The sequence below is a fragment of the Pelodiscus sinensis genome, chromosome 19, assembly GCF_049634645.1.
Source record: "Pelodiscus sinensis isolate JC-2024 chromosome 19, ASM4963464v1, whole genome shotgun sequence".
NCBI lineage: Eukaryota > Metazoa > Chordata > Testudines > Trionychidae > Pelodiscus > Pelodiscus sinensis.
Window position 1 is genome coordinate 29,837,500 of NC_134729.1, and position 24,376 is coordinate 29,861,875.

At 52.4% G+C, this 24,376-nt stretch overlaps 2 protein-coding genes across 12 annotated transcripts in view; one reads left to right on the forward strand and one right to left on the reverse strand.

Moving 5' to 3' along the window:
• PIP5K1C (phosphatidylinositol-4-phosphate 5-kinase type 1 gamma) overlaps positions 1-6,953 on the reverse strand; it is a 77,057-nt gene extending 70,104 nt beyond the window's left edge. For 6 of the 11 annotated variants that reach the window (XM_075903296.1, XM_075903295.1, XM_075903306.1 and 3 more), the window contains exon 1: positions 6,680-6,952. In XM_075903296.1, coding sequence (XP_075759411.1) covers positions 6,680-6,779 — 100 coding nt within the window. In that variant the 5' untranslated portion in view covers positions 6,780-6,952. Of the gene's footprint in view, positions 1-6,679 lie in introns of all 11 variants that reach the window. The other 5 variants (XM_075903307.1, XM_075903297.1, XM_075903305.1 and 2 more) reach the window with 3 other exon arrangements.
• A 10,848-nt stretch (positions 6,954-17,801) lies between these two features.
• Positions 17,802-24,376, forward strand: part of LOC106732655 (tight junction protein ZO-3) — a 57,265-nt gene continuing 50,690 nt past the window's right edge. The window contains exon 1 of the mRNA XM_075903308.1: positions 17,802-17,949. The gene's annotated coding sequence lies outside the window, so the exon portion shown is untranslated. The remainder of the gene's footprint in view (positions 17,950-24,376) is intronic.

The following is a 24,376-nucleotide window of genomic DNA, read 5'->3' on the forward strand; positions in this document are numbered from 1 at the left end:
TCTCCTACAGTTCCTGCCCAAGCTCTCACTGCTTGACAGCTTGTAGAAAAGAAAAGGGCTCCCTGGAACCCAAGTTTTCTATTCTCCAGCATCATAAGGACTTAGAGAACAAAAGGGGACTCCATTACCCAACAAGTTCCCATTACAACCCACCAGTATAAAAATGTCATGGGATTGAAGAAAATGATTCTAAGCTCCTGTTGTTCCCCAGCTCAATGCAAGGATCCGAGGAATACGAGACAGGGTCCTGAAGCTGAACCGCCAGTATTTACACAGCAGGAGGTGGGAAGAGAAGGCACAAAACAAGACAATAAAACAGAGTGAAATTGACAATGTACCAATTTAGTGGACTCTGCTGTAGTTAACTTGAGATGAGAGAAGAAGCAACCTTTTCAGACAAATGTGACTTTCGAGTCTATTACATCTTGAACTCCCCTTTGTTCCCACATGCACAGACAGATGGGAACTAATCATGTGCTGGAAAACAAGCCTCTTAGAAAATATTCAAGTGCAACATCACCACTGCCAGAAGAAAGGCACCTGCCAGGCTCCTGCAAATTAATTCAGGTCTGCAGCAATATGCTCAGCAGCCCAAAGAGAGAGATGGGAATAATAAGAAGTGACAAAGATTTAAGCAGCACCTGATGTGCACAGTACCCTGAACCTCTGTCGGAATATCACGTGACTATGTCATATCTATTTCTGGATTTAATTTCTTTCAGCTGAGAGACGCTTTCATGAAGAGAGCTAGCAATGTAATTTGGACTTAATTTTTAATACAAGATCTGTATTTGGGAAAAATTCACATTTTGATCAGATTATGGGCTCTTGCCAGATGCACATAGGTCATATGAGTGAATTGCTTGAATCATTGTGCAAGTAACAATCTGAGCTCAGTCTCAGATTATTCCCTAAGGAAGACTTCTTCAGAGCCCTTTAACAAGAGAGCTCCCTGAACAAAACAGCAGCCACAATTCACCAAGTCCCATCAATCCTGGATTCAGGTAGGGGGTTTAGGTTCAGCACTCCACATCAGTACTTGGCCTAAGACAGGGAAGCTAATGATCTGACCAGCATACCAAATGGGGCAATGAATACAGGTTATGTGCCACTTGAGGCATGCTGTGCATATGTTCAGTAGTAGTACTGGATTATGCAACTAGCTGTTACATACAGCTAGTTACAGCTAAGCTAAATGCTAGTAAAAAAATATCAAGTCAAAAATATTTTGAGAGGCTAGAATACCCATTGCTAAGAGGGAAAGTCTCTAGTTCTTACTGGCCTTCCTCAGCTCTCAACCCCCACTAGAAATCCTCCCGCTCAGTCTCATTTAAAGAAACAATTAGTTTGCTTAGACAGTTATAAATTTAGTTCAAAGACTTTGTTCTAATTCCCAATGGACAGACTATGCACTGGGCTCACTTAAGAAGTTACTGCAAAAAAAGGTCTTTAAAATGTAATGAGTTGGGAGGGGTCTTCTGACTAGCTACCATAACCTTAATTGTCAATGTTTCCAAGGGCAGTGGGTATGCACTGCGCCACCAAGCTTTTAATCTTCACCGCTCCTGGGACGATGTTTATATCTGATTCTTCCTTAAGTTGGTAAAATCTTTCCATTCTGGGAATGGCCACTCCTTTTTTCTTTTTCACTCCACTGGGAAAGGCTGGCCTGCAGGAAGACTTCTTGTGCACAGATTAAAGGGCTGAGACAAGATAAAATTGTTTCCCACAACTCTTGTGAAGTTACTTATGATTTTATCTCTGGCAAAAGGAAGAAACGGTCAACCAATGAGCAAACACTTTATTGTAATATTGTTCTAACCAGCACCCCTACTGCCAGTCCCGAAGTATTGGTATTATAGCTTCAGTGTCCACAGAGGCTGAGAGGGTGAGGAGCTAAAAGTGAACAGACTTGTGTCTCCAGAGGGGGAGTAGCAGACAGCGAGATGCACTGTACCAAGTCAGATAACAGAATTAGATCAACTAAAGGCCTCACCCTCTAACTCCAGAATAGGCAATACGCAGCCTGGATGTAGTTCACTGGGGTAGCCCCTAGCTGGTCTCCAGTGCTTTATGTACAAGCACGGCCACCGACTTGCAGCTCCTGTTGGCCGTGGATCACCATTGCAGGCCAGCGGGGAAGAGGAATGCTCTAGGACATCACTTCCTGCAACCCCAGTGGCTGGGAACAGCAATCCAAGGCCAACGGGAGCTGCAAACAGCCGTACCTGCCAACGCACAGGTAAATAAAGCACCCACGGCCTGCCAGGGGCTTAACCTGACAAGTGGCACCCGGCCCATAAGCTGCTTATTGCCCACTTCTAAACTCTAGTGCAGGGGTGGAAAACCTAAGGTCCGTGGGCCAAATGCAGCCCCTGGATTGCATGGATCCATCCCCCAAGGCTCCTCCCACACAGGGGAGCCTGTGATGGTGCTCCAGCTCCCCGCCATCCCACTGTGGGGCTGGTGCACAAAAAAACCCCCAAAAAACCACACACATCTACTAGACTGGGCCCCCCAGGCTCTGGTGTGTATGGAGAATGTGGGGAGTGTCTCTCTCCTTCTCAGGCAGGGTTCACATCAACGAGGGTTTTGGGGGGAGGGGGTGTTTGTTTTGCTTCCACCTGCGTGTAGCCCGACATACTTTTCTGTGTGTCAGCGGCCTCTGACCCAAACAAGATTCCCCATCCCTGCTCTAGAACAGCGGTTCCCAACAGCTGGGCAATGGCCTGCTGCCAGGCCACGGACCTCTGGCTGCCGGGTTGGGAGAGGTGTGTTCTGCCCTGGCTTGAGCTGTTGGGAGAGGTGTGTTCTACCTTGCCTCGCCTCTCAGCCAACCAGTACTGGGAAGGGGCAGGGTCTTCTCCCATTTGCAGATGCACTCTTCCATGGCTCGGAAAAGACGGTGTGTGGCCGTCACCCTAACTCCAGAATAGGCAATACGCAGCCTGGATGTAGTTCACTAGGGTAGCCCCTAGCTGGTCTCCAGTGCTTTATGTACAAGCACGGCCACCGACTTGCAGCTCCTGTTGGCCGTGGATCACCATTGCAGGCCAGTGGGGAAGTGGCAATAAAGCACTTTTCTGCAGCTGGAGGAGCATGGAGTGGCACTGGTTGGCTGAGAGGTTAGGAAGACACACTGCTCCCAACAGCCATGGTGGATAGGGAGGTACTGGGCAGTGTTCCCCAGCCCTGGCCCCCAGAGCTGCTGCAATACAGTCAGCAGCGCAGAGCTAGGTGACGGGGGCAGAGCAAGCACTGGGGGCTCCAGGGGCAGGGCTAGTGCTGGGGGGCTCTGGAGGCTGAGCTAGTGGGGGGGTAGGGCTGACACTGGGGGGGCTCTGGTGATGACACTAACATCTGGGGCTGGCATGGGGAGGTATAGTGGGGCTCTGGAAACAGGAGGCTGGTACTGGGGACATCTGGAGGGTAGGGGCTAGCACTGGGGATGTTGGATGCAGGGGACTCTGGGGTTAGTGGGGGTTTGGGGGGGTACTGGAGGGGTGGGGGACTCTAGGGATTAGGGCTGGCACAGGGCTGGGTTTTTGGTGGACCGGTAACTCTATTTGTATAGCTGCATATTCATCATTTGCGAATAAAGTGTTGCCAGTCCATCACAAGTTTGTGAATGGGTTTGCTGTTCCCCAATAGCAAAAAGGTTGGGAACCCCTGCTCTAGAGAGTTCTAGTGTTTTGCCAAGTCTGGCTTTGAAGAATCATAAGTGATGAGACAAGACTTGAAAAAAAACCGATCACACAACTAGACAGATCACAAAAATACCGTGGGGTGTGTGAAAAGTTCAGGCCCACCTCCCCAAACTGCGGGGATTCCCGCAGGTATGATGCCTCTGGTCCCTGTTTGAGGCACCATCTTTTCTAATGTCATTGTACAGTTGGGTCTCCAATGATCTGAACCCCACTCACAACAAGGAGATTTTGGATTCTTCTCATTCTCTCAGAGCAGCCTGACTGTTGCTAATAAAGAGAGAATGATGTCCCTGCCATTCTACCTTTTCATCCACTTTTTGGGGACAGGTACTCCATCCTGAGTAACACCAAGGCCTGCCACAGCTGCTGCTTATCAGAGCTTTCCTCAAGACCAGACATCTGAAGATATTAGGATTTTCACCAGTTTAATTGATGATCGCAGCAAATCTCAGCAAAGTCGTCAAGTGCTGCTTGGTAAAAACTGCATGCACCTGTCTGGTCTAGACTGTCTGTGGACTCCAGAAGATGATACAACAGTTTACATGTGATTCAATTTCCAGAGTGTTCTTTAAAGCCATAACAGCTAGACACTTTTCTTTTTCTACTCATCGCCAAAAGCCATAAATCCTGCTGCTTGCCTGCACTGCATCTTGCTAAACAAGCCTCACACGGTGTTCCAGAAAAGGACACCTAGAATAAACTGGAGAATTTCTCAAGCAGGGCTGGGCAAAATATGGTCCATGGGCTGCATCCGGCCCACCAAGCCACCAGATCCGGCATGCAGCAGCCTCACCAACCCCCTGCCCACTCCACCCTGCACTCAGTAAAGTCAGCTGCGGGCCATGTCAGCATCTCTGAATGCTGAGAGACGGGGAGGGGAGTGTTCTCACGCTGCTCTTCCCCCAGTAGCTCCATTGACTCATTTCCAGCCAACAGCAGCTGCCTGTTTGCAGGACCCCTTCCCCTCTCATTCCCCGGGCTCACAGTGTTGAGTTCAGAGCAGTAAACATGGCCCTTGCATCAGCTCTAAGCACCTACAGAGTGTGGAAGGCAGGGAACCTAAATAAGGAACCTGCTGGCTGGGAGCTGCCCAGATAAGCATCTCCCAGCTAAGGCAAGATCAGAAACATGTTGCTGAAAAAAATCCCCGTGCATCTGTCCTTGCCCACTGACTTACAGACTTCCGTAGTGGATTATTTAAGTTATACTGCCTCTTAAAAAAAATAAATCATTGTGTTGCAACAGGCAATTTAATTGGTTCAGTTAAACACTATGAATAAACTTAGTGTTGAGACGCATGGATACTCAGCATCTCTCTGAATGAGACTCACAATGACACTTGGGTTATGTCTACACTGGCAGCTTCTTGCGCGTTCTTGTGCAAGAAGTCTTGCGCAAGAAAGTGTCCACACTGCCATGTGCGAGCTGTGCTTTTGCACAAGAGTGCCCATGGCAGTGTGGACGCTCTCTTGCGCAGGAAAGCTCTGATGGCCATTTAGCCATAGGGGCTTCTTGCGCAAGAAATCCCTGCCGAGCTCCTGCGCAAGAGGGCTTACACCTGTTAAAAAAAGAACGTAGCTCTTGCGCAAGAAGCCCTCTCTCACCACGCCATACTGTAAGTGTCCTTATACAAGAGCAGGTGGGCAGTGTGGACGCTCTGTGGATTCTTGCTCAAGAACGGCCGTACTTGAGCAAGAAGCCGCAAGTGTAGACATAGCCTTGTAGTCTTCTTAACCCAGAATGGTTGCACTACAGTCATATGCAAAAGTGAACCTAAAAATTGTAGTTATAATGAACTGTAATTCAGTGAGCAAGCGCAGATGAACAGGGATTTGCCCAGCAACATAATTCTGATTGTCAGTTTGAGACTCCCAAATTCATTTCATATGATCAATAATAGTCAGGCCTACTAATTAGTATGTTTCCAGCCTTTCTGATCTTGCCTTGGATAAGGTGACAGAAATATTGCTTTTCTTTAACTGGAAAAGATTCTCACAATTTATAAGGGGTACATGAAAGAGATCATAGGAAGAGTGTGAATAGCTGGGGAAAGCAATGAAGACCAGGGATGTGAGAGACACGGCCCCTCCCATCCCACAGAGCAAAATAAAACAAACAAAAAAAACACACCACTTTGTGGTCTTTGATCCAAGGAACAGAGAACACAAAAGGAACAGACCCAACGGAACTGCACTTCTCAGAGAAAGTTGTGGCGTTGTAGCACAGGAATCAAACACGAAGTCCCTGGCTCAGCGTGTGCTCGCTGGACAAGCCATTTAAATGCCCCACCGCCTGTAAAATGAGGTTAATGGTTCTCTTATTGTACAGGGGCATTGCGAGGATACGCAGAGATATAGGGATAGCAGGGTGGAGAAAAGCCAATTAACTTCGGCACTGATACACCTCAGCTGTCACCAGACCCGGGCTCGCTAGTCGTTGGCTGGAAGAAGAGTATGTTTTTCCCCTGAGACCCTGCACGTTGTTGCTCTCCCAGCAGCTCCATTCAGCAGAGGAAGCCTATTGGGTGCACCTCGTCCATCGTGCTGGGGGCGACTGAGAGCCTGTGCCCCGCTCTCCTGGGACAAGGCCCCATTCCTGACTGCCTACTGCCAAGCAGCGGGCTCCCGCCCGCCCGGGGAGCACGGCACTCCCCGGCCCCAGGGGCAGCCCTTCTGTCCCCTCGCCCCGCGCTGCCCGGCGCGCGCCCCACCCCCGGCTGCCCCGCGCGCGCCCCGCCCCCGGCTGCCCCGCGCGCGCCCCGCCCCCGGCTGCCCCTCGCGGGCGGCGCAAGCGCAGCAGGGCTGGCTCGGGAGGCGCCCCGCAGCCCCTATGGGGGAGGGGCGCTGCCCGGGGAGCGCGGCCTGTCCCGGGACGGCAGAGCCCCGCCCCCCCCCGCGCGGGCACAGCGGGCGGGCCGTGCCCGGGGGCTGACAGGGATCGCCCCCCCCCCCCCCCGTCCGCAGCCTGGTCACCTCCTGCCGAGTCCGGGCCCCCCCATCCCGCCTCCGGCGAGACGGCTCCGGCCTCGGCGGCTGCCGCGCTCTCCGCATCGTCCGGCACCTCCAGCTCCATGGCCGCGCAGAGGGGGGAGGCCCCGGCCCCGGCCGCCAGCAGCAGCAGCAGCGACGCCGGCGCTGAGGAGATTGGGAAGCGCGCCGAGCGGCGCGGACCATAGAGCCGGGAGTGCGGCGGCTAGAGGCGCCGCTGTGGGCCCTGAAGGCGGAAGATCATAGAGACGGCCGGATGTAGGGCTAGAAGGGCCCCGGACACCACCACCCACGCGGCTCCGGAGGGCTACATGGGGAGGGGGAGGGGAAACCATAGAGCGCAGCTAGGCGGCCGCTTGTAACCGGAAGGAGCGGGATTGGGAGTCGCAAACCATAGAGAAGAGCGACGGAGAGTCGCTCCTGCACTTGTTCCCACGCCTGAGGGGACAGGAAACAGAGAGGGGCGGGGCGAGCGGCCCCTCCCCGTGTGTCCTCAGAGCAGGGTGAATGGCTCTAGCCCGGCAGCGGTGGGGGCGGGCCTGCCAGGTCACCATGGCAACACGGGCAGCCCCGCTGGCCCCTGTCATTGGGGGAGGGGTCGGTGCCCCCCTTCCTGCGCTGGGCAGGTGGCTACGCCCAGGCCCGGCTGGGGGGGGGGCTCTGCGCAGGGCCGGCTCGTTAGCACCTTTCAGCCCCCCAGGTTTACCAGCGCGGGGGGGGGGGGGGTTGTGGGTGCAGCTCCCCCTCCCCCCATGTAAGAATGTAGCCGACTGACCGAGAAGCAAAAGCTGACAGGTTAATGCGATAGACGACAGCGTTTCCCTCCCCCGCCCTTGCCAGTAATGTCAGCCGGCTGGCCAGCAGCCCTGCTCACTCCTGGCTTGCCCTGGGGCCAGGCAGCAGCTCAAGGCAACTGGCAGTCAGTGCGCGAGGGGAGCTGATGGACCAGCTCCAGCCTAGCACCCGGCGCCGGCACCTGGCACCCCACGGAAAGGCAGAGGACTCCTCGCGAGTGAAGCCGGAGTGCACTGGCTGCTGACTCTGCCCTTGGGGACTATAGACTAGTCCACTAACCGATAAGAATTCATGAGGTTATTCGACTATTCAATTAACCAATATTTAACACCCCTAATCTCCTCTTCTTTTGCCTTGATACACAGGCTTTAAGGCTGTGTCTAGACTGGCCAATTTTTCCGGAAAATCAGCCGCTTATTCGGAAAAACTTGCCAGCTGTCTACACTGGCCGCTTGAATTTCTGCAAAAGCACTGACTTCCTACTGTAAGAAATCAGTGCTTCTTGCAGAAATACTATGCTGCTCCCGTTTGGGCAAAAGTCCCTTTTGTGCAAAACTTTTGTGCAAAAGGGCCAGTGTAGACAGCTGAGATTTGTTTTGCGCAAAAAAGCCCCGATCGCGAAAAGTGCTTTTGCAGAAAAGCGTCCGTGCCAATTTAGATGCTCTTTTCCGAAAATGCTTTTGACGGAAAACTTTTCCGTTAAAAGCATTTCCGGAAAATCATGCCAGTCTAGATGTAGCTAAGAGTCTTATGTTGTTACCAGTGTCCTCTGCAAGCTGAGCACTTGTGTGCCACTCAGGAGAGATTCCAACAGCATTCAGCTGATTAGCAAAGTAATACACCGCCCCCTGCTCTGGAAGAGAATACTTCACGGGTACGTCTAGACTGGCAAGATTTTGCGCAAAAGCAGTCACTTTTGTGCAAAATCTTGCCGCCTGTCTACACTGGCCACGAGTATTTGTGCAAGAACACTGACTTTCTACTGTACAAAATCAGTGGTTCTTGCGCAAATACTCCGACGCTCCTGTTCAGGGATAAGCCCTCTTGCACAAGTATTCTTGCGCAAGAGGGCCAGTTGTAGACAGCCAAGTTAATTTCTTGTGCAAGAAAGCCCAATGGCTAAAATGGCCATCTGAGCTTTCTTGTTCAAGAGAGCATCTACACTGGCACTGATGCTTTTGCGCAAAAGCTAATCTCTTGCGCAAATACTTTTAACGGAAAAACTTTTCCATTACATACTTTTAACTGGATGTAAGTTGGGGGCTTTTTCCTTCTCTCCCCTAACCCTTCTCTGTGCTATTTATTTGAAAACTGAACCCCTTAAACTCCATTCATCTGAAGAAGTAGGTTGTGCCTGCAAAGGCTTATGATACCGTCTACATGTTTTATTAGTCTCTAAGGTGCTGCAAGACTATTTGTTGGTTTTTAAGTTTTTCCAGTGTCCTGTAAGTGATTTTCCACAAGATCTCAGAATATGTAAGTGTTAGAGCTGAGTGGTTCTAATATTTATTTAGTTATCTTTCTTTATATAGGAATTAGATATAGTGCTCCTGTCAGCTAACTGCCAAAAAATTAGAGTTTTCCAGTACCTTGGTAGCCCTGGAAACAGATGATGCATGTGTTTAAAGGGGGGGGGGGATTCCGCCCTCCCCATTTGGTGCTTGGCTTGTACTGAGCATGCTCAGTAACACTGCTGCAGTCTCTGACCTCACTCTGCACCCCCATACTTTCACTCTCCGCCTCTCATCATGGCATGACCTATGGGTCGCCTCCCCCCAAATCTGAAATGGTGACCCTGGTAGCAGCCCCCAATCTGCCAAGAGCAGAGGGCTCCTCCAAGCCCACCATGATGCATGCCAGGATGGGAGGCAGCAGGCAACCCTGTGGTCTGGGGGCTGGCTCCAACTGGACTAGAACAGTCCCCTGCCCGGGATCTCACTTAATCAGATAACTGGTTTAGCCTAATGTTTAAACTGTTAACTGATTAAATGGGACTTTACATTCTTACTCCCCACGGACCACTCTGACCTGGGCTATCCTCACAACAACAGAATTGTCACCCTGAAGTGACTGTCCTAACCCCATTGCACACGGGGTACCCTCATGATGCCAGTGAGGCAGGATGGTACGTGGCATCAGGAAGATGATGTCACAAATACAAGTGCCTATGAATGTCAGGGCTGCACACGGTAGGTAGTACTAGTGTTCTCCTCTGCATGCAGGATGTGTTGATCTTGCAAAGGAACCTGCATATACCACCCTATCCTCTCCCACCCACCCTGTAAATAGAGAGACGTGGCAGGAAATTTACATGAAATCACTTCTGCCCCCTTTTATCCTGTTTTCAAGTCACATGAGCCCTGGACTTGGGCAGACTACTGGCGGCTCATCTCTGTTCCCCTTACAACGGCACCATCTAGTGTAGAGATCTGCCCCGCCTCAGATTTTATTCTTAGTGTTGTCTTCATGATGAGAAAAAGAAAAGTGTGTTTTAACGTGTTAACCAATGGTCACATCCTAGAGAAGACTAGGAAGGCAGTTGTGATTTTAATATGTTAGCTGGTGTGTACCAAAAACTTGTTAAAATAAGGTGTCACTTTAAATTCTAAGGGTTTTTTTTTGGGGGGGGGGGGGGGAAGGAGCTGAGGGAAGTGTGCATTCTGATCCTCAGCAGTGAGTGCACAAAAGAGCCAGTCTGGTGCAAGGAGCGGGTGAGTTGTGCCTCTCTGCTGAGGTTGGCCCTGCGTGTAAAATCCATACAAACTTTTAGATATCAGTAAAAACACACCAAGCTTTGTAATGGAGCTGAGGAGTTCTGCCCACTTGGTCCAGGGCAAGCTCTGCATAGTGGGACAACTCCAGGAACTTTATAGTTCCCAGGGCAGTGGCGGAGAGGGGCAATCTGGCCAGTGCTGACTGGCAGGGGCAGCTCTTCTCTGACTCCAGCTTTGGACTCTTCTTCCACATCACTAGTGTGCACACCAGCAACTTTTTGTGACTGCAGGGACATAGGAGACAGGGTACAGTGGACCAGGCACAGCAGCCTCCCACAGGTTCCCTGCCAGTGAGTAGGGATGGAAAGAGTTAAATGGTTAACCGATTACCCAGTAAGCATCACTCTTACTGGGTGATGCCTATCTGGTAAGTGGTTAACTGGCAGCCTGGCCGAGCTAGAGGGTGCTCCAGCCTAGCCAGGCCCACCGGATCCCGGTAGCCAGTTAAATGTAACGAGTTAATTTAACTTTAACTGGTTAACTCTTTAAACAGGTTTTTACATTGCTACCAGTAAGTCCTGTCACTGGTGACAGCCTCTAGTCCCAGCTGGGCAAGCGGCTCATGGATCTCTCCTCTCAGGGTGGGAGAAGGGCCTAGAGGAGGGATGGTTTGGGACAGGGGAACTGTCTCCATATTAGGGATGTAAGGGTTTAATCGGTTAAGCATAAGCATTAGCTTATTGGTTAACCTTATCAGTTAAACACCCAACCACTGCTGGCAATTCTTGGCTATGGCAGCAGCTGGGATCCTGTGGGACCAGCAGCTACCTGGAGCCTGGGGGACTGGCAGTGCCAGCAGCCTGCAGGGCCAGCAGAGCAAGGAGTGTTTAACAGTGTAACCAATTGAATTTGAATCAGTTACATGGTTAGTGGCTTTTTAAAATCCTTTTTACATTCCCATGCATGTGGAATGTTGTTTATTTTTATTCTTTTGAGCCATCTTCATTTTATGCAAGAATATAGGTCTAAGAAAGATTGGTTGTTCCTAATTTTTTCTATACTGTCCATAAAAATCATGTAACCCTTCTACCGGATAGGGCCGGCAGCGACCAGGGCCAGGTTCAATATCTAGGGGTCCATCTCACACAGAACCGGCTCGAGCCCCCAACCAGTAGCCTGGGAAATTCACACACCCCTGGACATCTCTGAGAGGCAATGCTTCCCCACTCGCAAGCACAAAGTCTGAGTGTAGAAAATAAACTTTTAATGAAAGAGAGAGAGAGAAGTGACCTGCATTAACTTGGGAAAATACCATGGACAGAGTTCATAACTCCTCATGAGTAACCGTCCCAGCTCAAATGGATTGAGCAATGTCTTTTGCCTCTCAGGCTCAGTAGTCCAGCAAGATAAGGGTTCCATTCAGCTACCCAAACTTTCCCCATACCCCACCTCAAACGCCCCACTTACAGCTCTGTCCAGTCAGTGCAGACCCAGACACATCACCCTCATGACTTCCTTCATAGAGCCTGATGTGATTCCACCTGTGTGCTGTCCCTGCTGCCCGCTGGTCATTCCTGCCAGCCGCTCCGCAGGCTACAATGGGTCTGGCTCCAGGCCAAACCAGTAACTTCAGCTCTTAGGCTGCGTCTAGACTGGCAAGATTTTGCGCAAAAGCGGTCGTTTCTTGCACAAGAGGGCCAGTGTCGACAGCCAAGTTAATTACTTGCGCAAGAAAGCCCGATGGCTAAAATGGCCATTGGCACTTTCTTGCACAAGAGAATGTCTACACTGGCACGGAGGCTTTTGCACAAAAGCAAATCTTTTGCGCAAAGGCACATGCCAGTATAGACGCGCTCTTGCGCAAATACTTTTAACAGAAAATCTTGTCCATTAAAAGTATTTGCGCAAAATCATGCCAGTCTAGACGCAGCCTTTGTGATTTCAACTCTTTAGCCACCACCTAGGCTGGCAAAAGATTCCAGCTTCCACTGGACTAACAAAAAAACTCCTCATGGAGTCTGCTTTAGGTCTATCCTTAAAACAAGGGGGAACGAGGCAAGTTGGCAGTCTTACAGCTCATACCTAGCAGGCATGAAGCAGGCTGACTCTAGACCTTTCCCCCTCCCCCAACTCAGTCCACTCAACTCTGGAAGGGGAGAGACTTGTTCCTCTGAGACCTCTTACAAGGATGGTGTCTCTCCTGCAAGCACTGGTGTCCTATTTTACAGTTCCCACATTTAGGGGTAGCATGATTTGTGACCCCCACAACAACCCCAAATTAGCTACAATACATCACATTCCATTCCAACACTGATCCTCCATCAGTCCTGGCTGAATTGGATTTACATAACCACACTTCGGATTCCTTCCCCCTCCTGGCATGAGCTGTATTTACATATCAACAGTTAACAGTTAATTATCTTGCAGAGCTAAACAATTGGAGTGAGCATATCCACCCCCAGGGCAGCTCTCTCCTTTTAGCTGGCTGATAGCAAGCAGTAATTCAGCTGTATCTAGACTGGCCACTTTTTCCAGAAAAGCAGCCGCTTTTCCGGAAAAACTTGCCAGCTGTCTACACTGGCCACTTGAATTTCCGGAAAAGCACTGACGATCTCATGTAAGATTGTCAGTGCTTTTGCGGAAATACTATGCTGCTCCCGTTCGGGCAAAAGTCTTTTTCCAAAAAACTTTTGCACAAAAGGGCCAGTGTAGACAGCAGAGATTTGTTGTCCGCAAAAAAGCCCCGATCGCGAAAATGGCGATCGGGACTTTTTTGCGGAAAAGCATCCTGCCAATCTAGACGCACTTTTCCAAAAATGCTTCTAATGGAAAACTTTTCCGTTAAAAGCATTTCCGGAAAATCATGCCAGTGTAGATGTAGCCCCCCTGCTTACAATCATATTCAGCAGTTGGCAAGCCACCTCTGCTGCCTGCTTTGTCTAGCTCTGTATTTGCTTAATGTGTATTAGATTTCTGGATTCTAGGAAATCAAATTGTATGACATTGCAACCTTTCAGCAAGAGTATTTCTACTCCCTGCTGGTGAGTAGGGAGGTGAAGGGTTAAATGGTAACAGGTTATCCAGTAAGCATCAGTCTAATCTGGGTTATGCTTACCTGGTAAGTGGTTAACTGGTGCATGCTTTGAATATAAGGCTATGTCTGAAAAAGCAGACACATTCTTTCACCATCCCTGGAATCCTCATTGTATGAGGAAGAAGGGATGTGTCAAAAGTGGAGGTTTTTCTGAAATCTGGTCCCATGTAGACAGGGCAAATTTCAGAAAAGTCTCTTTCAAAAGAAAAGCGGGAAAAGATACATTGCCTCGGCGTTTCAAAGCAGTGCTGCACAGCTGAGCCCGGGCTCAGCTCCATGCTGTGCTGCTTTGAAATACTGCTGTGGCGTTTGTTTGTTGGGAATCCCCAGCTGAAACCGGGTTTTGGGGAAATGCCGCTCGGAGCCCAGGCTCCACATGGCATTTCAAAGCAGCAGCGCAGGATGGAGCGTGGGGTCAGCAGGAGACTCTGAGTGCCCCACTGACCCTGGGCTCCACGAGGGCACTTCTGCTTTGAAATGCACAAGAGCCCCCGCTGGGCCCCCCGCTGTGCAGACTGGAGTCAGTGGGACTAGCTGGCCCGGGCTGCATGCAGAGTTCCGCATTCCTCCTTTGAAATGTACAAGAGCCCAGTAGGGGCCCAGCAGGTACTCTTGTATATTTCAAAGGAGGAATGTGGAAGTGCCTATCAACTAGTCGAGGGTAATTCCATCGACTACTCAACTAGTAAATTACTTGACATTTAACATGCTTAGCGCATTGCCCCAGCTCTGGGCCAGGTAAGGCTGGGGCTGATTACCCCATCCTTCCCCAGAAGCAGGGGTGGGCTAGGGCAGGGTGGGCTAGGGCAGGGTGGGGCAGGGCTGGGCAGCCACCCGCCCCTCCCACACCTTGCACGCCCACACACAGAAATTCCTGCGTGCAAGCCTGAGAGCCTGTATAGGCTCCTTCACCACAGCCTTTTCCTGTGGCCAATTCCTGGCTTTGTACCACCAACCCTGTTACTTCCTTCTCAGCTGTTCTCCATCGTCATTCTATGGTTACCTAGTTCCTCTCCACTGTGGCCTATGCAGTAAATTTGCCTCTTTCTCAGTTTCATTGACCCTTGCTTGGCTAGTATGGAGCGAGCTCCCCATCACACTTGCTTAAGTTTAAGCAGCATAAAACTCTTAAGTGATGTGACGGATTTGGGTCCGGGAGCAAGCTCTCACTCTCAGTCGCAGGGGTGAGCCCCAACGAGCACACCATCTAGGAGACCTGGGGCATGGCGGCTATTGGGGTGCGAGCTCCCCACTCCCCCTTCCCGGGTTGAGCGGAGCACAGCGAGTCCACCGTCCGGGGTATCCCGTGGCCCTTCAGCCCCTCCCAGGGGGTCTGTATTCTTTACCCAAGTACCACCGGGGCATCCACCCCTCCCAAGATTCCTTAGTTTGGTATCAGGTCAATGTGTGAGTGGGAGACAATGAGCGTGGGGACTAGGGGGACCCTGGCCCTCCCTCTCCACTGGGTCCCAGTCCGGGGCCCTTTGGGGTTCGCGAACAACCCTTATCTGACTGACGGGGTCCCACCCTGTAACACGTCAGACCATGGACGCCAAAAGCACTCTGCTCCGGGCTGCTTCCTAACCTCCCTCAGTCTGAGGGCCTCCTGTCCTGGCACCAAAGTAGGAATAAGAGCCTCCGGAAAAGGGCGCTTTTTCCGGAGGATCGGGGCCAGTGTAGATGCTCTTTTCCGGCTTTTCTAAAAGCCGGAAAAAAGCGGCGGACATTTTTATTTAAATGCAGCGGGGGATATTTAAATCCCCCGCCGATTTCCCTACTATGATAGCTGAAATTAACATGCCCCTTCCGGAAAAGGGGCCAGTGTAGACGAGCCCTGGGAGTCAGGAGATGTGGTCTGCAGCATGGTCTGGGGAATGAAGGTAATCAGTAGACCTGGCTCTGCTACTGACTTGCCATTTGACCAAGGTCAGCTCACTTAACCTATATGTTCTTCAGTTTCTCCATGTCTAAACTGACAATTATAATACATACTCACTTTTGTAAAGCTTTGTGATCCTGATGGAAAGTGCTAACTGAGTATCAGCATGATATACATGTGACACTATGCTCCCATATCTTTTTATGGAAATACATTTTTGAATATGAATATGCAGGGCTCGACAAATAATACAATCTACTCGCCCGTGGCAAGTAGATTACAACCCGGAAGAGCCGGGTTCGGGCGATCTGTGCATGCGCAGATCACCGGACAGCGCAGTTGGCGAGCAGGGCTCACCACAGTTCAGCAAGCCCTGTGAATATGCATAACTTTAATACGCTTTATACCAGTGTTTCTCAAACCGTGCTCCACGGAGCCCCAGGCTCTGCGAGACATCTCCAGGGGCTCCACAAGGTTGACAAACTGGAAACATCGATAGGTACAACACATACCATCAGTGGACCTCAGGGGCTCTGCTTAAGTACAAAACAGACAATCAGTGGACCACTGGGGCTCCACATACATTTTAACGCATGTAAAGGGCTCTGGAGCCCAAAAAGTTTGCTTTATGCAAAGTGAGGCAAGTAACCCATTGTTCAAGAGCTTGTGCCCCCAGATATATATATTCTACATGTGTGCATGGATCTTTTTTTGTATGTGATGTTAGAAATATCAAGTGTAAACCTGCTTATTAATCTTGGTCTTCTAGAAAAAGCCATTAGCAGTTCTTAAGGAATTTAATGGCCCAATGCTCAAGGCAACTGTCTGTAAATGGTTTTGTTTTTCCTGTAAGCCTACACTGGGGAGGAGCCTACAAATCAGTTGACCATGCCCCCTGACACTGGAATCCATCTTGAATCTGGTATTTTTCCATTGGGATGGGAAGGCTGGAACAAAGATTTCCCACCCTGTGGAAATTCTGTTTAAGGGCGGGGTAGTGAACAATGGGGGCCTTCAGCTGCTTTGGAAACTGCCTCCCCAACCTAAGAGGATACAGAAAAACATCTGGAAAAAAAGAGAACTGTAATGGGAGGGGTGGCAGGGCATTGCTGGGCTCAGGTGAGAGAAAAAGATCCGTTCTGGCATGTGAAATAAAAACTAGGGGGAGAAATATAATTTGCAATGTCTCTTAGTATATTAGGCTTATCTGGCGTGTTGTGTTTTATTTGGGATGTTACCCCAACTCTGTGCCTTTCCTGGGTGAGACCAGAGCATCTGACCCTGCAGGACAGGGTGGTGGGGCGCTCCAGAGGGCAGGTGGGCGGGCTCAGTGGTAGGATCAGCACACGGGTAACACTCTCAAGAAGACTTCTCTGATCCAACCCCTCGCAATGCACAATGGATTAGATCAGCGTTCAGCTGTGTTTGTTTAATTTGGAAAGGCAGGTGGAAGTTAAGTGTTACCCAGGGACTGTCAAAAGATTCCTTGCTGGGAGAGCCAGATGCTTTCAGTGTTGAACTGCCTCTGCCACTGTTCAGTTCTATTTGCCTAGCAAGTGAAAATCTCCTCCCTGGAGGTGTTATCATCTACTTGTTTAAAAATAACCCACCTGGTATTACCTAGGGCTAAGTGAGGTTTCTCCAGCATGGAGGGTTTGGGTCTGTCGGTTCAGGCAGAAGAGGGAAAGCCCCTTGGCAGCAGAATAAGACAAACTGGTCTGGAATTGGGACAGATCCATATTAGTTCAGCATTAGCCTCACAGCAATTGAAACCTGAGTCCCAAGACAACACTGATGCCGCTGCACAATGTGGAGTCAGACACTGTAGGTTGAGACTATTGAGCCTTCCAAGTGCTGTGCAGACAGTGAGCTAGGAATGCTTACAGCTCCTCGCCAGATACAAGTATTATTATCCCCATTTCACAGCCCAAGAAGCTGAGCTCTAGAGCACGGGTTGGCCACCTTTTCAAACCAAAGAGCCAAACTCCACTGACATTCAGACCAAGTCGTCAACAAAGAGCCATATAAGAATGCCCCTTGGCATGACTGTAAATATACACCTAGTATTACTGATAATTAACATGATGATTAATAAATAGTATAAATGAAACATTGTACTCAGCCTGTATTTCATGGGACTTCTGCTTTTTGCACATTTCTTTGAAGTTTACATCATAACTGGTCAAATCCAGCTTTATGCACGCATTCAGGCTGTCTTCTGTCAATCTTATGGCAGGGGATGGGGATGTGGGGGTGCAGAAGTTTGGATTGGGGTAGATGAGGGGCTCAAGGCAGGGGGGTTGGGGCACAAGGTTGGGGTATGTGTGGGGTGCAGGAGTGTTATGGCAGGAGACTGGGATGTGGGAGTGTGAGGAGCTCAGGGCAGGGGGTTCAAGTGTATGATGAGCTCAGGGTACAAGGTTGGGGTGCTGGGGTGCTATGGCAGAGGGTTGGGGATGTGGGGGTGCAGGAGTCTGGCTTGTTCTGTCTTACTCCTTGTTTAAATGCCAGCATAGCTGCCCAAGCCCCTTCCACAACGATTCCCTTTTACCTTTTCTTTTGCCCTGGGTCACTGGCAGCGTGTGGCTCACACAGGGTTAAGCAAGCCGCCCAGGACTGAAAGCGGCTGCTGCATACACCAGGCAGGCTCTACCTGGGGAGCGGAGCGTTGTCTTCTTCCTGGTAGAGAAACACAAAGGAATTGTCTCATGTGTGGCTGAATCCCAGGGACTTTCTCCGTTGCTGAGGAGCAAACAGCTCGTCCTCCCCCCAGGTGAGTGTTTCATGCGGTGGAAACTGGCTTTGATTTAACTGGGGCGGGGGGAAAGGGCTGAAAAACAACCTGCTTTTAAGTTGAACAAAAAGGACCCGTCTTCCCCATTTCGGCAGCCGCCTGCCTGGAAGCGGCGAGGCAACAGAAGAGCCTTTCAGCCCCTCTGGAGCGTTTCAAGGGACAGGTGCGTCGTGCTCTGGAAGCACCTCGCGCCCCCCGGAGCAGGGGTCCAGACATCCCTGCCGATTGTGTAGGGCCGCTTTAAAGCTCCGGCTTCACGTGTGAACCCCAGGGAGGAACCCCAGACTGGGGCTCGACTCGGCACCCGGCTCTAATGGCACTTTTGTAAAGGAAACTCGCCGTTCGCACGTGGCAGCACCAACTCATTAGCCATGGCCAGAGACTTTAACAGGGCTGAGCTCCGAGCCGGAGGAGTTTAATCGATTTCAATTTCCAATATGACGGGATCCACGTCCTTCAAGCTCCGCTGCTTGGGGGTGTGTCTCAGGCCTGCCGCTGCCCCAGGGCGAGACCATACAGCGCTTTGCTGAAGCCCCGAAACAGTTTGCTTGGCTGTGAACAGTCTCTGGGTGTTGCTGACGCTGGGGCATGCCAGTGAGCCCTAGGGGGGGAGCTGCAGACAAAGGAGGCTCTTGGGTGAAAAACAAGAGTTTAAGAGCTGTTTAGGCAGCTTTATCTAGAGGAGAATCCCCAGTTCCTCTGGATTTACACAAGTGTAACTTAGATCCAGATCTGCACGTGGCAGAACACACGACCCCGCGGGCCAAAACTGTGCTGCAAATACAACTAAGTCAGAGGATCCGATTACACCACAGCTCCCATCTGTAGCATAGGTGGGACCTGATCCGAAGGCAAAGCCCTGGGGGACCGTCCTAACCGCTTCTGTGCCCTTGCACGCTCGCCCAGCCGCATCTGAGCAGAGGAGATGGCAACTTGAAATGCGCCCGGGGCCGCAGATACGCGCTAGGGGCCCAGCTCTGCAATCTTATCAGTCTGCCTGGAGCCCTTGTGCATTGTTAGAGCCAAACCCCAATACTGAGAGAAGGCCCCACGACTCGGGTTTGACAGCCTCGCCTCGCCTCTTGCTCGGGGAGCGCCGCTCGGTGGCACTGGGTCCTTGCAGCACAATGACAAACACTGCAGCTGGCCCCTAGCTCCCGTAGTTGGCCTGTGCCCTGAGCTGCAGTGGAAAGCAGGCGGCAGAGGCTCAGGGGTGCGGGGCTGCGGCACCGCCTGGCTTGAGCTGCTTTCCAGGCGCGCAGGGCTTACAACAGGGATGTAATAGTCTAGTTGACTGATCGATAAGCAAAAGCAGATAGGTTAATGCTGCAGACGACACGCACCCCCCACCCGTTGCCAGTGCATTTTGTAGCAGGCTGGCCAGCGGCCCAGCTCAGTCCCGGCTTGCACTGGGTCCTGGACCTACCCCCACTGCAGCTCTGCATTTAAAGTGAATTAGGAGCCGGGCGGGCAGGCAGCCCGGCTCAGTTGCGGCTTGTGCTGGGTCTGGGACCCCTCCCCTGGACAAGGGCTGGCCAGGGACTATAGAGGAGTCGACTAATCAGTAAGAATTCATGAGGTTAATGGAAATTCAATGAACTGATATTTCACGTCCTTGTTGACAGCTGGAGGGTCCCGGAGCCCTGTCAGGCCAGAGCCCTGCTCTGTGGTTTCCAGACGCTGCTCGGTGCGGCTGGCTGAGTGGGCGGGGGTGGCTTTTGCCAGGGAACCTGCCGAACCAGCTTCTCTGGCTGCTTGCTTGGGTGTCTCCTCTCCCTGCGCACACCCCTCAGCAGGGTCAGGGATAAGTGACCCCAGGCCGGAGCAAACCTGCAGGCACTTGAGGTGCGTGTCAGACTGCGAGCGGGGCGTTGCAGGGGAGGGCTGCGGGATAGGAGTGGGACTTGAGGTAAACTTGCACTTACTGGAGCAGGGGTTCCCAGCCTTTCGGTGCTGGGGCCCGCAAACCCGCTCACAAACTTTTGGTGGACTGGTAACATTTCATCTGCATATTCATTATGCAAATGTGCGAATAAAATGTTACTGATCCGCCAAAAGCCCAGCCCCCAGAGCCCCTAGTGCCAGCCCTAGAGCCCCCCACCACTCCACTACCCCCCAGCGCCAGCCACTGACCCCAGAGACCCCTGCACCCCCAGTGGCAGCCTGCAACCCTCAGAGCCCTCCAGTGCCAGCCCATCCCAAACACCTCAGTGCCACCACCAGTGCCCCCCACTACCAGCCTCCTGTTTCCAGAGCCCCACTGCAACCAACCTCCCCAGGGCCTCCCCCAGTGCCAATCCCAATATTAGCCCTGTCCCCAGACCCTGCAGCGCCAGCCCTGCCCGCATAGCACCCCGCACTACTAGCTCAGCCTCCAGAGTCCCCCAGTACTTGGCCTGTCCTCCTCACCTAGCAGCGGCTCTGGGGGCCGGGGCTGGGTACACTGCCCAGTGCCTCCCCTCCCATTGAGGCTGTTGACTTGCCCCGCCTTTCAGGCAAGCAGCACTGGGCAGGGGCGGAGTCTCCTCCTGGTCTCAGAAGAGCAGGTCGCTGTGCGGTGGGAGCACTTCCCTGCCCTTGCCCGGCGCTGGTTGACTGAGACAGGGCAGGAAATGCTGCTCCCAATAGCTGTGGTGAGAGCGGTGTAGCCCAGCCCTGGCCCCCAGAGATGCAGCCAGGGCCAGATTAAGGGGAAGGGGGGGCTAGCCGGGCAGCTGCCTGGGGTGCCAATCTATGGGGGGCGCCTGATGGCAGCTGTGAGGGGTGCCATGCGCCTGGCCGCCGTTGCACCCCTTACAGCTGCCCTCAGGCACCGCGTGCCCGATTGCAGCTGTAACATGCGCATGCGTCGTGTGCCGGGGGGCGGGGCCATGCCTGTGTCGTGTGCCGGGGGGCGGAGCCATGCCTGTGTCGTGTGCCGGGGGGCGGGGCCATGCCTGTGTTGTGTGCCGGGGGGCGGGGCCACGCATGCATCGTGTGCCGGGGGGCGGGGCCGTGTCTGCGTCATGTACCCACTGCCCAGGGCGCAGAAATGGCTCGAGCCGGCCCTGCCGGCAGCTAGAGGTCCGCAGCCCGGTAGCGGGTCATGCTACCGGGTGGTTGGGAACTGCTGTTCTAGAGCAAGTAACCTGGCTGTAGCCTCTTCTGCGTTCCTCACTTGGACACCCCCTGTACGGCAGTGATAGCAGCGAGCCCTTTCCCGGGGACTGCCGGCATGTTCCCCTCTGAGCTGCCTTTCCCCCAAACCATTGGCACCAGGCCTCTCTGGCTGCCCTGCACAAGGGGTTCTATCAGGAGACAGCTGGGACTAGAGGCAATAGAAACTGCTCCTCACCTTGGGAAATGTAGCAGGGAGGAGAATTCTGGGAGGCTCGAATTGCCTCCCTGCTGCCAGCAAACTAGTTGGTTTCAACACCCACTGTCCTGCCCTGCGGAGGAGTGTCAGGGCAAAGACTGCAGCCAGTTCAGATCTAGGTTAGGAGCCTGTTGATTGCATCCTCTTCCTCACGTGTGTAAGCAGTGGAGCTCAGTCACTAAGCAACCTGTCTCTGTGTCACTCCCCGCTGGCACTTTCTGGTTTCAGTCCACCTCCACCCACAGCACAAAGGGCCCTGTTCCCTTTAAGGCGTGGAGAGTTCCTGCAGTCCTAGCCTGGGACTGCTCTGCAGCCTCTCAATGGAGTTGAATCTTGGCCCTACGCTGGGGCTAGGGCAGGGGTGCCAGGCGATGTTCCCTCTAACCTTTCTCATCCATGTGCAGAATAAATGTTTGTGTGCACCACGGCATGTGCGACTGTGCACCGCCAGTAAACAAAGCACCTAGCTCTGTGTGTGTGTGTGTGTGTGACAGATGGGTGGCATTGGACTCCCTCCTGAGTGACTGCACAAGCGCACAACGTACAGGAGCACTGCACAGGGCCCAGCCTTGCAGGATGTGGTCCTACCAACACCTTCCTATTGTTTTTAAACACAACAGATTTTTTTTATTTCACTATCAAGGCTACATTAACTAGGGGACTGGAGTTGCTGTCCACACCCTCAATGTGGAGCAACAGTCAGCTTCCATAGCTCCTCTCTGGTGATGATCTTGTGCTTTACAAAGCCTCCCCAGTCCATTCTAAGGTGGGGGGCGCAGGAGCGGGGAGATACTTGCCTATGTGTGCCAAGTCTGCCCAAGGTTACAGGCAGAGAGAGGGAACTAGAATGCGGGAGTTTTGGCTTGTAGGCTTGTGCTCTAACCACCAGGCAATGGGGCTAAAACAATGGCTTACTGCACAGAGGTTTAATGAGGCTTGTGAAATACTAGGAATGTTGTGGGATGGAATGCATCAGGAAGGCTACATCATTGTCTGTCCTTATCCCCATTGTACAGGTAGGAAAACAAGCACGTGCACATGTACGTGCACACCCACACCCACACACAAAACAGTTTGACCCAGGTCATGCAGCGAGTCAGCAGCAGAGCTGTAAATAAAACCAGGTTTCCTAGAAGGACACAATAATACATTGCTGTTGTTTGGGCAGAGAGACTCTGTAGGACTATAAGTGGGATCCTTTGGGGGGGGTGGACATCAACACTCTGATGCATGGCTGAGGTATGGGCCTGCCATCTTAGTGGAATAGTCTCATAGTAAATATTCCAGCAACTATCTTTTGTGGCTCGCATGCACCCCCAGCTTGGAAATTGCAGCGGGACAAATTCAGATGAGAAATAAGGTATAAACTTTTAGCACACTCATGATTGGATATATTTCTTGCTAGAAATTATTTTGGGGCAGATCAGACTAGAAACAGTGGTCCCCAACCTTTGGGGGCTGCCAGGCGCCCGGGGGCGGGGCCACTCATGCGCTAGGCGCCCAGGGGCGGGGCTGCGCACGCACCCGGGGGTGGGGCCACCTATACTCCGCATGCCCGGTGCCGGAGCCACCCATGCGCTGCACTCCCAGGTCCGGTGCCGCTCCTGTGCCACACACCCAGGGGTGGGGCTGCCCATACGCCATGCGCCCGGGGCTGGTGCTGCTCCTGTGCTGCGTGCCCAGGAGCCGGCACAGCCCCTGTGCCACGCACCTGGGGGTGGGGCTGGCCCCGATCACTCGGTGGGTGCACAGAAATGGCCCGGCGTGTGCCATGGCGCCTGCAGGCACCGCATTGGGGACCACTGATCACAGTGGTCCCTTCTGGCCATGGAGTAGCTGAATCTATGAAAAGTCCTTGAAGCAAACGGGGCAGAGACAGAGGATAGAAATGAAACTGCTGCACAGGGCTTGGGGAGGAAACCCCCATGGCTCCCTAGAAAGTGTTTCTGGCTCCAGGCAGTGGCTAGATCATGAAAGCTGAACAGGATTGTGCTGTGCGTATAAGCTCAGAACAGATACAGGTGTAACTGCCACCATGTGGATTTAAACCTGGGACCTCTGAAGCTTAGTATAGGAGCCTCTCCCCTCGGAGCTGAAAGCTAGCCGGCACCCCGCCTATACTGTAGAGGTCTCTTCGTCTTATCAGTCGCTGTGGTCCAGGTGACACTGCGTGGGGCAGTGTGGGCTACACAGGGAGTCTTCTGTAGGAATAACTGGAGTCCTTTCCAGTTGACTGGTTTGATTGTGTTCTCACCATGGCACCACCATGGCAAATTGCCATCCCTCCACCCGCATGTCTCGCCCATGGCTCTTCTAACAGGAGCCTGCCCGTGGACTTCCATGCAGGCGATGAGACCAGCTTGTGGGCTTGTTTGTGTTTATGACTTGGGATTTGTTTTCCAAATACACAACATACCAGACTCCTCATCATTCAAAAGTGAAGGGTGGTAGGATAAAAGGAGGGGCAGTGGTAGATCTGGCTTCATGTCTACATCAGTGGGCTCAAACTAGAGCCCTGTGTGGATACAGAATCGTGTATCTGTATCTGCCAGGCTCAACTCCTAATCCGATCAGCACTCCATGATCCGGATTTTGCTTGTATCCACAGGGCAAATCATCTGGAGGGGAGGGGGGCATGGCCCTGCAGGGAAGAGGCAGGAAAGCAGGGACTGGGGATAAGGGGGGGTGTCACTGCTCACCAGGCTGGAGGGAAAGGGAGGTGAGGCAGGGCCTGCAGCAGGAAGATTTAGGATTGAACTTGTTGCGTCTGTTCCCTGCTGGGGGGGAAGGGGGGCATGCAGGGCTCCATCTCAAATGCCCAGCCTGCCCCTAAGCCAGAGCAATTTCATAGTCTTGGTACTCCCTGTGGGCTGAGGAGGGGCGGGGGAGGGACAGTCTGTTACCAAAAATTCAAAGCAATTTGGAATGACGCTTTAAGGGGTCTGTGATCAGTGTAGACCAGAAGTCTCCTTTTAAGCCGGCTCCCCACAAGTCCTGGCTCCCACCTGCCCCACCCTGCACTGCTGCCTCAGTGGGAGGCAGCAACGCAGG